This window comes from Penaeus monodon, chromosome 9, assembly GCF_015228065.2.
Source record: "Penaeus monodon isolate SGIC_2016 chromosome 9, NSTDA_Pmon_1, whole genome shotgun sequence".
NCBI classification, from domain to species: domain Eukaryota; kingdom Metazoa; phylum Arthropoda; class Malacostraca; order Decapoda; family Penaeidae; genus Penaeus; species Penaeus monodon.
The window spans coordinates 19908633-19925697 of record NC_051394.1 but is presented as its reverse complement, the minus strand read 5'-3'; the positions used below and the strand labels follow the sequence as shown (position 1 = coordinate 19925697).

Below are 17065 nucleotides of genomic sequence, written 5' to 3'. Positions count from 1 at the left end.
AAAAACAAGCTTTCAGCAAAACTTATTTTTAGAGTGAACATATCTTGGTTCCTTACAACTAGACTTTTCTCTTGCTCATTTTACGTGTATTCATAGATCCTGTGTTCCTTCTCGCACGTGATGCATTTGCGAGTCGATATTTCAGTGATTAATATTTAGTGAATTCTTTTGGAAAATTTATCCGATTAAAAAAAAATTAAAGTTGCTAATTGCCGTCTTTTTCAACACAACTCGAACACACCATCCTTCATTGCCATACATCATTACGAACCGGATATTCCCCGGCTCATTCACCCTCACTCGTCCACCTCGCTGCCTGTCTCCCCACCCACACACACAATCCACCTCAGGTCAAGAGCACAGGTCAGCAGGACAACGCCGCGATAAAAAAACAACTGCTTGGAGGTTCTTCATCGACCGAGTGAGGAAGACCTGAAGATGGTCCTGTTGCTTCTCGCCCGTCCGGCTCCGCTCTCAGGTATTTCTGAAACCTTCGAGGGACGTTTGGCCGTCAAAGTAGGAGAATAAGAATAAACATCGCGAGACGAAAATGAACGAAGCAGAATAAGAATTATCTGTTTGGCACTTCGTCAGAGTGGAAGCTCGACAGTTCCCCGCCATCATCAGCTGCACGCCCATTGCTGGTTCCACGAATGGCCGCGGACGGACGCTGGGTGTCCGTTTTCAGAAACATATCCTCGGAACTCTCGAGTACTTCCTGTATAACTTATCTACTAATATTCTAGTAAGGTACCGTCAGTTCTCCTATAGGGTAATTCGGATATGGTATAGAGATATCAATGACGCCTACCAACACAGGAAGGTTCATATCTATCTGGTGCGCAACGATGTTAAGAATGATTCTCACTGTCGAGGCATAAAATAATGACGTTGGCAGGAATCCCTGCGAGGCTCCGTGTCCCTAAGTTCATGGCGCACGTCCCACAACGTCCGTGAACGACATGAGCCGACTCTACCTGACTACGACCGCCGCTACAACTACACGACGCCGCAAGACCTTCCTGGGCTTCATCTCGCTCTACACGAAGCTTCCTCTCGGCAAGCACCAGGAACTCCAGCTAAGATCGAGAGTCTGCAGAAAACGGCCTGCAGAAGCTCAGACGACCTCCACACAGTGAGTCAGTCCTTGCTGTCTCTATTCCTTTCGCTTTTCTCTTCTCTCTCTCTCTCTCTCGTCTCTCTCCGCTCTCATCTCTCTCTCTCTCTCTCTCTCAGGTACACACATCTATTGCATTAAAATAAGACATCCGCCGAACGCATTGACAACTATTGTATCGAGGCAAACAGACTAGACGATAAGCCAGCCAAGCCGGACAGAAATCGCTAACCGACGAGCGCTCTCGTTCCTCAGGTAGACGAGCTCAAGGCCAAGCTCGCCCGTGCAGGAGGTGGAACTCCAGAAGAAGAACGACGAAGCCGATAAGCTGATCCGCATCGTGGAAGCCGAGACAGCAAAGGTACGTGTAGTTTCTTTTTCCTCTTCAGCTCATTGTTCTAATGTTAATAGATACATCTTCAAAGCAAATATTCACGTTGTTGAATTCCGGTGTTAATGGGTTAAATTGACGTTCCATCATGAGAATTTCGTGTTCTTGATTAAATAAAAGTGCACACATCTGTTTGTCAGTTACCTTAATGAATTCGGTTAAGACAAAGTATTGGACGTTATTCAATTCGCAGGTGTCGAAAGAAAACGAGAGCGCTAATGATGAGAAGCGGAAGGTCGCCATCATCGAGGCCGAAGTGGCCAAGCGACGGAAGGAGTGCGAGGAGGACCTGGTCAAGGCAGAACCTGCCCTCGTCGCGGCAAAGGAAGCGCTCAACACGCTTAACAAGGTGAAAGGTCAAGAGACTATTAGCCAAGACCTTTGTTTAATGTCATACTACATAGTTTTTGGCAGAAATTTCTAATCAACACGCTTTTTGTAGGCCGAATCTCACAGAGGCTGAAGTCCTTCGGTCGCCACCGTCAGCGTGCCAGAGTAACGGCGCCGTGATGTTGGGGGTGTGCTGCTGGCCCCAAACTGCAAAATTCCAAAGGACAGGTCTTGGAAGCGGCCAATGTAAATGAACCTGGATCGCTGACCTAAATTTCCTTTTTTTGTATTTGGAAACCACTGGTAGGATCTCGAAGTAATGACTGCTTTTAAAGGGAAATAATGTGGCCATTTACCATAATTTCTTCCTTCCTTGTTTCCACCAGGTGATATGGAGAAGGTGGACCAGTTCTTGGACCCAGCTCATTAACTATGAAAGGAAAAATTCATCCAGACATCATTCAAGAACATTGCTCGAGCCTTACCTGATGCCAATAATTTAACCCGGACTTCATCCGTTCTAAAGTCTGTTAGCTGCTGCAGGTACAAGACCCGAGTTGTTTATTAGTACCGCCATGTATTAGCATCGCTATCTAATCCTTCTTTTATATTCTTATTTTATTATTAATAGTTTATTATTATTATTATTTTATTTTATTTTTATTTTTTTGGTGGGAGAGAGGTGAAAAGGTACAGTTGTATTGTAATGATGTAACTTGACACCATATGTAACAACGTTATGATTCATTGGCAGACTCTTGACAGAGTAAAACACAGAAGAATCAGAAGCTTCTTAACATCTTGTGTCCATTACGGTTAATCAGTTTTACAACTTCTTATTGAGTGCTTCACTGAATCTGCTATGTTCAGTAGATTTGTATGTGCTACCATCACCCCAGAAATTGATCTCGCACAAGTACTGCCTCTCTCAGGCCGTGTTCCGTGGGTCATCAACCTCATCAGTTTACTACGAGGTTTACTGCGACGTGGAGCCAGCGACGCGCCCTGAGGACCCACAACGAGCTGGCTTGCGGCCAGAATCGCCTCCACCTGCATTATCTCCAAGATCAAGGTGAGCCGGTTCAGTGTGACGATATTTTCCCTTTTTGGGTCTAATTGAAGTTATTTTTATTCTTGGTATGTTTCGTCTGGACGGCGTGTTGTTCTGATTCTTAAACTTCTCTGTGTTTATTGACAGAGTCTTTGAGGAACAGCTTGCCGCAGCTTCAGGCAAGAATTCGATACGGCGACGGCCGAGAAAATTGCGATGCGAAGAGAGGCGAACAGTACCGCCCAACCCATCGCCCTCGGCCAACCGCCTGGGTCGGAGGCTTGTCGTTCGGAGAAATCCGCTGGGCTGAAGCCGTGGCGCAGTAAGTGAGGCTAAGGCGTCTAAGACCGTCCTTTTTTTGTTTTCTCATTTTGTCATTTTACTTTTCAATTTCCTTTTTACATCTCTTGTCTTTTTTCTGTAATCCACTCTTCCATCGGATGACTGAATCTACATTTGTCCCCACTCGAATGCACTATAGAGAGACCTTGCCCGGGGACATCCTGCTGGTAGCTGCTTTATCTCCTACGTTCGGTTGGCTTCACGAAGCACTACCGACGCGAACTCCATGGGACAACTGTGGCTTCCTCTCCTTCAGAAAGTAACGTAAGAAGCGCTGTTTTTTCAGTATATTCAGTAATGTTTTTTGAGTTTGTTTGTTATAATTATGATTAATTGTTTCCACGTTATGATTCCACACCTTTTCCATATCTTCATATATCTCATATACATCATCGCGATCCGACCAAACTTCTCTCCCGATGAGGCCACTGTCCTGATTTTGCGGACATTGCCATCTGCAGGCGACGAATGTGAAACACGTTAATTGTGCAAGTTTTGTGTTCTGGATCACTGTTTTGATGATTCCTTTGGTACAATGACACCACCGTAGGCTACCAGACCAGCCTTTTTCTCCTGTGCCATCCCCTCTTTGTATCGGCTTCCAACCAACCCTGTAACTACTTCGTTCCTCTCACTGTCCATGATGTTAGTCTGTGTCCACTCATCACTCCTTCTTGTAGAATATTTTCTGAGCTAATTTAATTAACTATTTTGTACACATTCCCTTAAAGGCCTCTCTTCTGTTACTTTTCCTTTTTCATACCTTTCCTTGACCATCCCTATCACACTGCTACATTTACGCTATCGGTCTTCCTGTAAGCAGAAACTTCCGGTTAATACTTTCAATCCCGAATTCAAGTGACGTCTCTCGTCATCTCCGTATGTTAACGCTCATTTCCTCGATTGCTTTCTCAATTTTCCAAAACTTTCAATATACAATCCCCTCCATCCTTCTCTCTCTCTCTCTCTCTCTCTCTTTCTCTCCTCGTCTCTCTCTCTCTCTATATATATTATATATATATATATATATACATATATATATATATATTAATAATATATATATATATGTATATATATATATATTATATATATATCCTACTAGATATATAATGTAACATCTGTATATATCTATATATATATATATATATATATATATATATATAATATAATATGTAATATATCATTTACATATGATATATATACATAGATATTTGTATAGATACATACATACATACACACACGCACACCACACATATATATATTTATATTATTATATCTCTAATTATATATATATATATATAAATAGTGTGTGTGTTGTGTGTGTTGTGTGTGTGTGTGTGTGTGTGTGTGTGTGTGTGTGTGTGTGTGTGTGTGTGTGCGCGCCTTTCATTTACCACAACTTTCAATATACACCCCTTTTTCCTCCTATTCTCTCTCTCTCTCTCTCTCCTCTCTCCTCAGGTCTCTCTCTCTCTCTCTTCTCCTCTCTCTCTCTCTACTCTCTCCTCGTGTCTCTCTCATCCCTCTCCTCTTTTCTCTCTCTCTCGTCTCTTCTCTCGTCTCCTCTCTCTCTCTCTCTCTCTCTCGTTCACTCACTCTTTCTCCCTCTTTTTCGTTCTTCTCTTTCTTTCTTCCTCTGTCGGTTTTCTCTCTTTCTGTACCCCCCCCCTCTCTTTTCTCTTTACTATCTCTCTCTCTCTTCTTTATATTAATATATAATATCTATATATATATGATATCTATATATATATATCTATAATAGCCTATATATATATATACAAGCACACACACACACCACGACACCACACACCACACACACATACATATTATATATACATATATATATATATATATATATATATATTATCTATATATATATATATATAATGTATGTATGTATATATATAAGCACAATTTTTGTCACTTAGGTGCTACAACACTCTGATGTCAACTTTTTTTCAAAAAAAAAATTTGTCTATGTATATTTTATTTTTGGAGCAACATTATTTTTTTTTTCAGGAATGAATGATAATAACACTTCTGATTTCTACTTTTTTATATGACTACCCTTATGAATAATGGATTTTTTTAGGAAGGCGCGATATATTTTACCACAAAAAAAAGATTTTTTGGGCTAACTGTTGTGTTTTATTACCTTTTACCACACCAGTTACCCAGTGAGGAAAGTATATATATCCCCAAACGTACACAGAAGAATTTTATTTACATTCACCAGGACTTTTTATATGTATAAACATCTTTTAGTTTTTTTCTCATTCCATTTGAAACTGTGTTTTTACTTTTACAATGACTTTTCTTGTCGACTGGTTGAAATACGTCTTTTGTTTAGATTACCGCCTGCATATAAGCCTCTCCTATTACAAAACCCTCTGTTTGGTGTTATGCCACACGGATGAAATTCCCTACCGTCTATGTTCCCCTGCCAATGTCCACCGAGTCAGATATTTGAACATGAACATTTTTCTATTAACATCTTGAATCACTATTTCTCGAGATCATTTTACAAATCGGTTCTTCGGCGTCTTACAGAAGAAAATGACAGATATCCTATCGATCTCCGAGTCTATCCGTTCTGGCAGTGGGGTTGTCCGACTTAGACTTCCTAGAGTGCAAGGACGTGCTCTAGGATACTCAAAACAACTATCCTAGCACTTGGTAGAGACTAGGAAGTAGTCTAGTGAACCAAACTTTTGTGTAGAAAATTAGAGTGAATAAAGTTCTAAAACTCGAAACGAGAGTTGGTCTGCAGTGTAAATATAAAACGTCTTTTTCTCCTCTGTGAATATTCATTCTGTACCCCGTTTTCGACTTCATTCCTTTCTTCGCCGACTTGCCGAAGTCGTGAATTTGCATGCCGAAATAGGAAGTTCTCCGTTGCCTGTAATTTGCCGTCTGTAATATTTTCAATCGTAATGAAAACATATATTGGGTCTTTCCAAAGAAATTATATTAATAGGTATTTTGTAACTCAAGAGGTGTGAATACTAACCCCAAAGAAGAAAATACTTAAGTAAAGAATTTAACACAATAAGAAACGAAATGCTAAATCATTGCAATACAGTATTACGTCCGGAACCTCGTCCATTTGGTGTGTTAAATGGAATTGTTGTGCGTTGTTTACTTTATACAAATTTTATTCTGACATATACATGTCTTTTCTGAAGATAATAATTGCATGACATAACTATGAAATGTGTGCAATGCCATTCTAACAGAAATTATTGTTCACATCTCAAAACATTATCAAATTTCAGACTTGAAATGCGCGTTTAACGCGATGCAGTCAGTTGTTGTTTTTTGCTTTTTCACATGAAAAAGGACATAATCTCCCTCCCACTTGCAGCCCGTGATCCCCATCACGCACAACCTGGACCCATCAAGCTCCTGAATGACGACGCGAAACGATCGCCGGCTGGAACACGAGGGCCTCCCGTCCGACCGCATGTCCACGCGAGAACGCCATCATCCTCACCAACTCCGATCGATGGCCGCTCATTATCGACCCGCAGGTTTACAAGCTACACTGTTGAATTATCTGAAGCTCGGAACTGATTGCAGGGCTATGGCCTTCAGGCATTTTATGAGACGAGTTTCCTTCCTTCCTATCAAGTTATTCCTGGCAAGACTCCATCTATTGTCCTTCACTATAACTAAATATACTTTCCGTAACAACAAATCTTGTGCAGGTAGCTTTCAAACCCAAACCATTCCACTCTGTACCCCACACACAGCTCCAGGGCATCAAGTGATCAAGGCGAGGTACGGCGAACAGCTGATCGTGGTGCGCCTCGACCAAAGGAACTCCATCGACGTCCTGAGGCCGACCATCACCCGGGGCGAGACCTGTCCTCATTCGAGAACCCCCGGAGAGCCTCGAACCACGTCTCGACCCGCTCATCGGGGAGAACCTTATCAAGCGCGGCAAGGTGAGGAGGGGCGGAGAGGGATGGAGTGGAAGGGAGTGTGGATTGGGTAGAGGGAGAAGGGTTTGTGGGTGAGCGGGAAGACAAGGTGAAGAAAGGTGTTTAGTAAAAGATGAACGAAAGTTTGTAAACATAGTTGTCCTTAGTAGTGCAAAAGCAATATTTCGTAGCAGTGCCTCTGCATTTCTCATACGAAAATGTCATCATTAAATTTGTGTGTTATCGCCCAATGCCGCCTCAGCAGGCGCGAATTTCCTTTCCCGCGCACTTAAATCGGCGACCGGGAAATCGAAATACAACGACACATTCCAGCTGATCCTCCACACCAAGCGGGCCACCCCCGCACTACAAGCCCCGAACTGCAGGCGCAGTGCACCTTGATCCACTTCACAGTGACGCGCGCACGGGCTCGATGACCAGCTGCTGGCGGAGGTCGTGAAGGCCGGAGAGGGCCAGACCTGAGGAGCTCCAGGTAAGTTCTTGGTTGGCTTTTAGAAGAGCTAACTGTGTATAACTACCTGAAAAAATATACAGCTAGCTTAGCACCTGTTAAAAGATCCCCAAAATAGCCCATAGCGGACATCCAATGGCTTACAGACGCTGTTTCTCTTGCGTTTCAGTATACCTTGCCAAAGCAACAGAACGACTTCAGATTCAAGCTGAAGAACCTGGAGGATGAACTTACCTGAGCCGCCTGTCATCCGCCGAGGAAACTTCTTGGGAGACACGGCTTGGTGGAGAATCCTGGGCCATCGAAGGCCACGGGCCCGGAATTCAGGAGTAGGTAAGGGGGGGTTATCCCCTTCTGTTTTATTGGGTAGTCAATCAATTTTGCTTCGCATTAGAAGCAGACTAAATCTCTTCAGCATCGCAGTTACGCAATACAAGTTTAACACTAAGCTACTGTACCCTGCAATCAGAACTGAGGAGAGAATTCGCCATTTTCCTCCCCTCTCATCGCAGTCGCCGAAGCCCGCAACACGAGCGCGCAGATCGACGATGCCCGCGAAATCTACCGCCGCCGCCGCCCGATCCTCTCTTCTCTACTTCATCCTCAACGACCCTCACAGCTCAACCCCATCTACCAGTTTTCTCTTAAGGTTGGTTTTCGCCTTTTCGGTCAAGTGAGAAACTTCGCCTTAAAGCGCTGGCTTCAGAGTGTAGTTTTTGAAGGGATGACTTGACCTGTGGCTTAAATGAACTTCGAAGTTTTTCATCTGATATTCAGTAGTTTTTGTTTCGTATGGTTTTTTGCCAAATTCAATTGTATTCCTTGATATTTTTTCACTGCTAATTCTCTGAAGACAAATAGAACTTGCAGCCCATTTCCCCCTGGCCTGTTCTCGACCGCCAGGCATTCGAGTGGTGTTCCGCAGGCCTCGAGCGCTCGGAGCCACGACGAGGTGCGGCTGCGCGCGAATGCCCTCTAGACACCATCACGTACACGTGTTCCTCTACACCCCAGAGCTCTCGAGAAGGCCAAGCTCATCTTTGCCGCCCAGATGACCTCCGAGTGAGCAAGCCCGTCGCGCGCAGCGGTCAAATTCTCATTCACGTTCCGATTATTACATTCAGTCATTTTGGGGGAGGCTTCAGTTTCATTCTTATACCGTCTTTTATGAAATACGATGAATGCTTATGTGTGAAAAAAAAAAAAAAATTCTGGCTCGTCATTGCACGGTATTTTTTCAATTCATTATTATTGGTTTTAACTCGTTGTAGTTGCTCACATGCAATACTGCAGCATGTTTCCTCTGGTTTCATTACACCATTCACATTCATGATTCCCATATTCGTCTCAGTTTATTTTTGCTGCTGCTGATATCTGCATTTCCCAAGAAAATAACCTGAATTCCTATGTCTACATTACAAGTCACAAATGAATACTGAATTGCTTTGTTTCTAACACGGTATTGGTGGTATTCGACAGTAGATCAAACTGACGTCTCCCTTTTTTCAGGTCCTTGCCTCCCAGGGCGAGGTGGGCGCCATCGAGCTGGACCTTCTGCTTTCGGTTCCCGCGATTCACCAACGTGGTCCTCGCCCATCGACATCATCACCAACACAACTAGGGCGCGATTTCGCTCCCTCTCGCATGTCGACGAATTCAGGTACAGGCGTGGTTATAGTTGTACAGTTTTACAAGAGAAAAAACCTTTAATGGTAATTCACAAGAACATAATATATCAAGACTACTGCAATAATCTTCTCAAGTGCAACGTGTATTTGTCCAGAGCTAAGTTTTTCATGATTTGCAACTATTATGGAATGATTGCCTTTGGAGGGGGGGGCATTGTTACGTACAATATCTATAAGGTTACGCCTTTGCTACAGCTTATACAATTTTTCTAATAATTTGCAGCAATGTTGATTGTCTCGGATGAGTTTACCGGAACACTTATTAATGGTTCGTGCTTTTATGAAATGTTAAACCCTTGCAGAAATTTGGCCCGCGACCTGGAGAACAAGCGTGAAGCGATGGCGCAGTAACTGCGAGTGCGAGGCGCCCGAGAAGGAGAAGCTGCCGGAGACTGGAAGGGCAAAGTCCGACGTGAGCGGCTGGTCATCATGAGGGGCCTGCGTCCTGACCGCATGACGCACGCCATGCAGTGAGTTTTACATTGGGCTTGGATGATATTTATGAGTGGAATTGACGATGGAGAAGACTGAGACAGGGAATACGTAAGGGAAAAGATGAGTGTGATATATATAGAGAGGAAGAGATACGAAATAAATGGGAAAATAAAGGGTTTGAGAAAGGTGGAACCGATATATACGGTACACCTTCATATGAAAGCCTGATTCCCCCTTTTTGCTTCCTACCTCCAGGCTGTTCATCCGAGGAGCGGATGGGGAGGAGTACGTGGAGGGCGAGAACATTGACTTCTCGCAGAGCTACGAGGACGAGTGGGCCGTCCACGCCTATCTCTTCATCCTCTCCCCCGGCGTCGACCCTCTCAAGGTCACTTTTCAGGAGCTATTGGGAACTTTTACTTTGTTTTGCAACTGAATCCATTTATTCATATCTATACTGTTTACTTCTCACATTAAACATTTTATGTATGCATGTGAATACTGATAGCTTTCATGCCCTCGACCTTAACTACTGTCTTCTCTCTCCTTCCCTTTCCACTACCCTCTTTAACCTTTCCTTTTCCCTCTCGCTCTTTCACATCCTCTCTCCCTCTCACTGCTCCCTCTCTCACCCCCCTCTCTCATCCCAATCTCCTTCCCTGTCTCCCTCTGCTTTCCCTCCCGCCCCCTCCGTCAATGACTGCCACGGACCGTCGAGCGGGCTCGGGCACAGCCTGGCTACACTGCGAGAAAACCGCGTCTGCACAACAACGTGTCGCTGGGCCAAGGGCAGGAGAAGGGTGGCAGAGGAGGCCATTCAGAACTACGCCTCCAGAGAGGCCACTGGGTCATCTGCAGGTCCTGTGCATTCACAGAGTAAACCCCACACATTGCGTGTACTTATCACACACGTATTGGTAGAAAAAGACTATTCTAAAAAGAAATCATTATAACACCAAGAAGTCAATTTTTTATACAGAATGTTTATTTATTTCCTAGAACATTCTCTGGTGAGGGCGTGCTTCCCGCAGCGGAGAAGAAGCTGGAGACTCAACGCAGACGGAGCTCACCAAGAATACAGGGTCTTCATGAGCGCTGAGCCAGCAAGCAAACCCGAGAACCACATGTTTGCCACAAGTCTGTCTCTTATGTTTTCTGTTTGTTTCATCATATGATTTTCCCCTTTTATTTCGGTTTAGCCCTGTTTTTGTTTGATCCCATTTTATGTCTTTTTCCTTCTGATCTTCATGTCTTCTTGTGTTCATTATATGCAATTCCTGCTTTGCTGTCGCATGTGTTTTGGTCATTATGTTTTATAATTTTTAATTGGTCTATCAGGTCAATTTTGGATTTAAAAAATTAAATTAAAAACATTCAAAATAGCATTTGTGCTTGGTTTATAATGTCTTTTTTGTTTGGATCGTCATTTGCCTTTCTGTTACGGATCATTGTATGGTCGTTTTGTTTTTTGGTTTATTTCACTATATTATTTGTCTGTTTCACTATGTTTACTGATCATGACGGTTTCTGTCTGGTTTATTTGATTCATTTCTATTAGATTTATCCTTTATTTATACCTTTTTATTGTTTATTGTGTAATTTGACTATCCTATCTCTAATTCTGTTTTTGCTTCATTTTGCCTGTTGGTTTAGTTCATCAAATTTCCTTCTATTTGGTTCTTTCTCCATGTTTCTTTTTGTATGGCTCATTTCCTTTGCATTGTTGGTTGTGATTTGATAATTTGTTGTATGATTTTTTTGCTTGATTCATCTATTTGTTCACCATGCTGTTTTGTTTTGGTCATGAGAGGTACATCATACTCATACTTGAATATGCCTGCGTCTATTGATTTGTAAAGTTTTGTCCTTTGTAATAACTTTAGATGTCCTCAGACAATTATGATAAACAAAATCTCACCTGCCACAGGGCATCCTGGAGTCCGGCATCAAGTAAACAACGAGCCACCCTCGGGGCATGCAAGCCACCCTCCACAAGGCGCTCTACAACATTCACGCAGGACAACGCTCGAAATGGTGCTCCAAAATGGCTGAATTCAAAGTCCCTCTTGTTTTCTCTCTGTGTTTACTTCCACGCATGCGTCGCGTAGAAAGGAGAAAGTTCGGGTCGCAGGGATGGAACAACCCTACCCATTTCAAACACCGTACGTTCAGGGACAGATGTGGCCAATCCAGTTATTGAGAACATACAAAATAAATGTTTATCTTCCTACTAAGTAACACTTGTTTCCTTAAATACTATCTACTTATTTATCCTAGTAAAGATATACAGATTAATTGTCGGTTCTTTCGGTTGACTTTTTGACCATCAGCGTGAATGTCCTGTTCAACCTCTGGAGGCAAACAGCAAGGTTCCCTGGAGGACCTCCGCTCATCTCTTCGGGGAGATCAATGTATGTGGGGGCCACATCACGGCGACTGGGAACCGCAGGCTTGTGTCGCACATACCTTGAGGAGTTTCCTGCACCCAGACCCAGGTGATCTGCGAGATAGGATTTGTTCCATTGTGGCCTTTTTGATTATATCTTGACCACTCGAGTTAGTGGTTCTCTTATTTTCTTTTGATTAAACAAGAGAAAGAGGACATACAAACGAAATGTAGTGATCTCCCTGAATCTCTAACCCTCTGTTAATTAACCACCTTCTGAGCTGGAATTGGAGAGCTGAACTCGCACCAGGCTTTCCCAGCGCCTCCAAACCTGGATTACTCGGGCTACCACGCTACATAGATACGTGTCCCTCCCCCAAGAATCGCCCCACCTGTACAGGCCCTCCACCCAAATGCGAAGCGGATTCCTCACCATGACGTCGGAGCCTCTCTGCAAGACGGTGTTTCGAGCTCCAACCGCGAGACATGGGGAACACAGGAGGGTGTCGTTATCACAAGAGAAGACAAGGTAAGGGGTTTCTGTGACATTTTTACCATTTAGTCGTATCCTTAGTCGCTTTGTAATCCGACTTTGGATTTGTCTTTCAGCATACACTTATTCATGATATATAGTATAATATCAATGAAACACAGTATTTGCTGATGTTCCGTAACCTTCCCGATGATTAAAGGTTTTTGCGACCAAATGTGAATATGAGCCTATGAATGAAAACAAAAGAAATATAAATATTAGTGACTATACCAGTTGAATGACCATTATTTCACAGTCCAGCAAAAATCTTAGATCCAATAGTGCCAGTTAATTATTGTAATCATTATTGTTTATCATGTTTAACCAAACTTCAATTCTGTGAAATAATTCTACAGGAAAGGAAATATTCCGTGTATGCATCTATTTCGAAATCCATTAAATGAGGATTCATTCCAAGCTGACACAAAACACTTCCCAATGCCTTTTTCAGGTGAAGCAGACCCTGGTGAGATTCCTGGAGAACTGCCCGAGGAGTTTCACAATGGCCGAATCACGGGCAAGGTGGAGGAGCGAACGCCCTACGCGTGGTCCGCCTTCCAGAGTGCGAGCGATGAACCTCCTCATCCGCATCATCCGGATGTCTCTCAAAGGAGGCTTGATTTTGGGCTTCAAGGTATAAGGAAGGAAAAGGGGCAGATTATCTTTCATTCTCACTGGCCTTATAGAAACAATGAAATATCCCACAATATGTTTATTTCAGTATCTAGTATTTTACAGAAAGTAGAATTATTTCCAACAATGAATATAAATGAGCACCATTTGAAACGCAACTTTAATATATACTTAGTTACTGATCATCTCGAAGTACTAGAACACATATTTGCTAAGTTTACCTTCATAGTATCATATTAACTAATTTCTGGGTATCGTCTGTTAATGTAAACGTTTTAGGGTGAGCTGAAAATAACGTCAGCAATGGAGGAGCTAAGCGGAGCGCTGTTCCTTGACCAAGTGCCCGAGTCATGGGCGGTGCGGGCGTATGCCTCCACTCTCGGGCTCACGTCTTGGTATGCTGACCTGTTGCTCAGGATGAAGGAGCTGGAGACTTGGGTCGGCGACTTCCAGGTAACGTCCATAGTGTTATGGCCAAAAGCATCTTTCATCATTCATCATTATGAGAAGAATGTTTCAACATGCGTTATTTTATTCTATTTGTTTCATTGGCATTTCCAAGATATTATTTCTGCAGTAAGTAGAGCAATAGTATTACATTTAAATCTACGTTTTGCACTGAGAGCATTGAATTCTGGTTGATTAGCAGTGTCAGAAGAACATAATCTGATAAGCATTAACTCCACAATGCACTGCACTGCCTGTCGCCCTGCAGGTGCCGCCGTCGGTGTGGCTGGCCGGCTTCTTCAACCCACAGAGCTTCCTAACGGCCATCATGCAGAGCACTGCTCGCAAGTGCGAACTTCCCCTCGACCAGATGTGCTTGCAGTGCGACGTCACGAAGAAGAATAAGGAAGACTTTACGTGAGATTCTGTCTTTGTTTTCTTCATAAAGATTCTTCTATATTTTGCTGAACATCATTTATATATCTTTGGTCATGCATATCTGGTATAGAATAAATAGAAATGCTTAACACTCTCCCGTTCTCACTATTTTATTGCCTCTCCGTCCCGCAGATCGCCGCCTCGTGAGGGAGCCTATGTACATGGGCTGTTCTTGGAGGGAGCTTCTTGGGATACAGATAACTCCATCTTGATTGACTCTCGACTAAAGGAACTCCATCCACTTATGCCAGTTATATTCATTAAGGTAAGACAGAATTTTGAGGAAAAGAAAAGAGCAATGAAAATAGAAGTTGATGCTTAAAACCTTGTTGAATATCTTTTATCTTTTTTCTGCCTTGTGAATGGAAACTATAGCTAGAATTTCAACAAAGATAACACTCCTTCCTCTCCTTAGGCCATCACCGTGGATAAGGCTGAGAGCCGCAACCTGTATGAGTGTCCCATGTATAAAACTCGGGAGCGAGGGCCTCATTATGTGTGGACCTTCAGCCTCAAGACGAAGGAGAAGCCGGCCAAGTGGATCCTGGCGGGCGTGGCGCTCCTTCTGCAAGTGTAATGACGACCACGGTGTTACCAATATTCAATTAGACATATTGTCAGTTTTGTCCTTCAGATGGCTAACTTTCTTTAACGTATATCGCAAATGCCGTTTTTCTCCAGTGTTGATATATGATTTAATTGGGCGATCTAAACTGCTATATATTACTATTATAAAATGGACCTGTATAGTAAAATCGCTATGTGCTTCATTACATACAAAAGAATATAATTACTTAAGCTAACAGTTAACACACCAACATAGGTAAATTTCCGATCAAGAGCTAACATCATATTGGTTTTTGAATTATATGTTTATGTGAACAGTTCTTATATCTCAATATACTTTTTTAAAAATTCGTCAACACAAATTACATATTCTCATATTAAAACATACCTATTTTGCTTACCAAAAAAAAAAAAAAAAAAAAAAAAAGAGTATACCCTTTCCTTTCTTATCTTACATGTGGATAAGCCATGATATGTGATACCTAATAAATAACATGCAGCAGTCTGTTCTGCTTTTTACTGCCCTAATAAATAATGTCCTAGTACTCAGGATGCTTTATTTTGAAATTTCGTCAAGAACCCCACTTTGAAGAGTTTAGTTTGAACGCTAATGGAGAGAAAACATTTATTAGGTGAATAAAACACCTCCTTTTTTGTGTTAGGTCTACTGCATAGTAAAAGCAATTATTCTAATTCTAACACCGTGAAAAAGTGTGTAAATTCCACAAATAGATCACAACCTCAATTGAAACATTTTTTGTGTTTTATCTCACCTTGGTCCTTCTGAGCTCCATGTAGCACCTAAGCCATTTTGTTTTGGAACTAACAAAGATGTAAAGCAGCTTGTCACACAACGTAAGTGCAACAAAGACCAGCTGTCTGCTCAAACACAGCCAAAGAAATTTACTTCAAACTTTAGGGGGTGACAGAATCACAACCCTGGCAACTAAACTACGTAAATCCAGAGTACAAGTCTAATGATGACAGAGCAGGCCGACGGTTTCCTCTGTTTTACCTGTTGAATTTTTGGCTATCAATCAGCGGTATAATGGCCAAGGTTATGGTGCCAATTTTTTTTCTCTTAAAAAAAAACGATTACTTTACCTTTTTTGTCATCTAATACAGTTGACAGTGTGAAATCTAGTCTCTAAAGTTCTTTGGTAAAATTTCAGGTTTTAACTGTTATTGTTGGTATGGGATGTTACGAAAAGATGGGGGGGGAGGGAGGGGTTATTTTTTTTATTATTAAGGAGATTTGTACATTATGGTTAATGTAGAGGATTTTTTTGTGTTTATTCTAGTGGCCTTGAACACTGAGCCGGTCAACAACCACCCACCCTTCTTCTATTTTTTTCTGTGGAGTGCGTCCGTGTTCCTATTTACATTTTTTTTTTTTCTTTCTTTTTTAGACGTTCGTCTCTCACTTTGCCTCAGAGGAATGGATTATTGCTTTTTTTAAGGGAGCAAATACCTGACAATTGTACGGACTATCCAAGTCCCAGTCACTAGTTGACCCGGGTAAGTTATCAGCCTACTCATTACCAATGGATAACGAGTGGTCTGTTACTCACATTAGCTTTGACTGATTCGTTGGCACCGTTTGGCTGCACGAATGGATATATTCACTAATTTTTTTTTTTTTTTTTCGTGGGATTTCCTAATGATTTGATGACTGAACTGAACTAATGAATTAGAAAGAAACTATCGTGGTCGTCGATAGTGCAAAATCATAAATTTATTATTGTTAATGTTTATCAAAAAATAAATAATAGATGTGTGATTCGGCGGTCTGAATTTCAACGGGCATTCAGATCCGTACCATCCACCATACCCACACACTCCTACTGTCCCCTTGGAGCCGTCGATTATACACACCACAACACACAACACACACACACACACACACGACACCACACCGGGACACACACACCACAACATATATATTATGTGTGTAGTATATATAATATAATATTATATATATATATAGATATATTATATATATGAAATAAGAGCAGTTTAATAAGAATCTCGGATATCTGGACTACCTCCCACCTCCGCGTTATGGCCTTGGGTGATTGGACTCCAAGTATCCGCGCTAGAAAAGTGGGAGTTTTTCTTTTCCTTCCCAAATATCAATATTTAGAATTTATTCGACTTTCTGGCGAATTCGTGCAGTGTAAGTGTTGGGGGCCAATAACGCCACTGCCCCTCCGGGTGTAAAGGCGAGCATTGCATTCCCGTTACGTCCGGTTAGAATATTAGTTTTTTTGTTTCACGAGTGTCCCTCAATTAAATGCAGTATTAACTAATTTT

General features: G+C 42.2%; 1 protein-coding gene across 1 annotated transcript in view; it reads left to right on the top strand.

Moving 5' to 3' along the window:
* The window catches only part of LOC119576661 (dynein beta chain, ciliary-like), a 143775-nt gene extending 128538 nt beyond the window's left edge, over window positions 1–15237 (top strand). Inside the window, 4 exon segments of the mRNA XM_037924310.1 lie at window positions 13580–13753; window positions 14016–14164; window positions 14318–14450; window positions 14601–15237. Coding sequence (XP_037780238.1) covers window positions 13580–13753; window positions 14016–14164; window positions 14318–14450; window positions 14601–14762 — 618 coding nt within the window. The 3' untranslated portion in view covers window positions 14763–15237.
* The last annotated feature ends 1828 nt before the right edge of the window (window positions 15238–17065 follow it).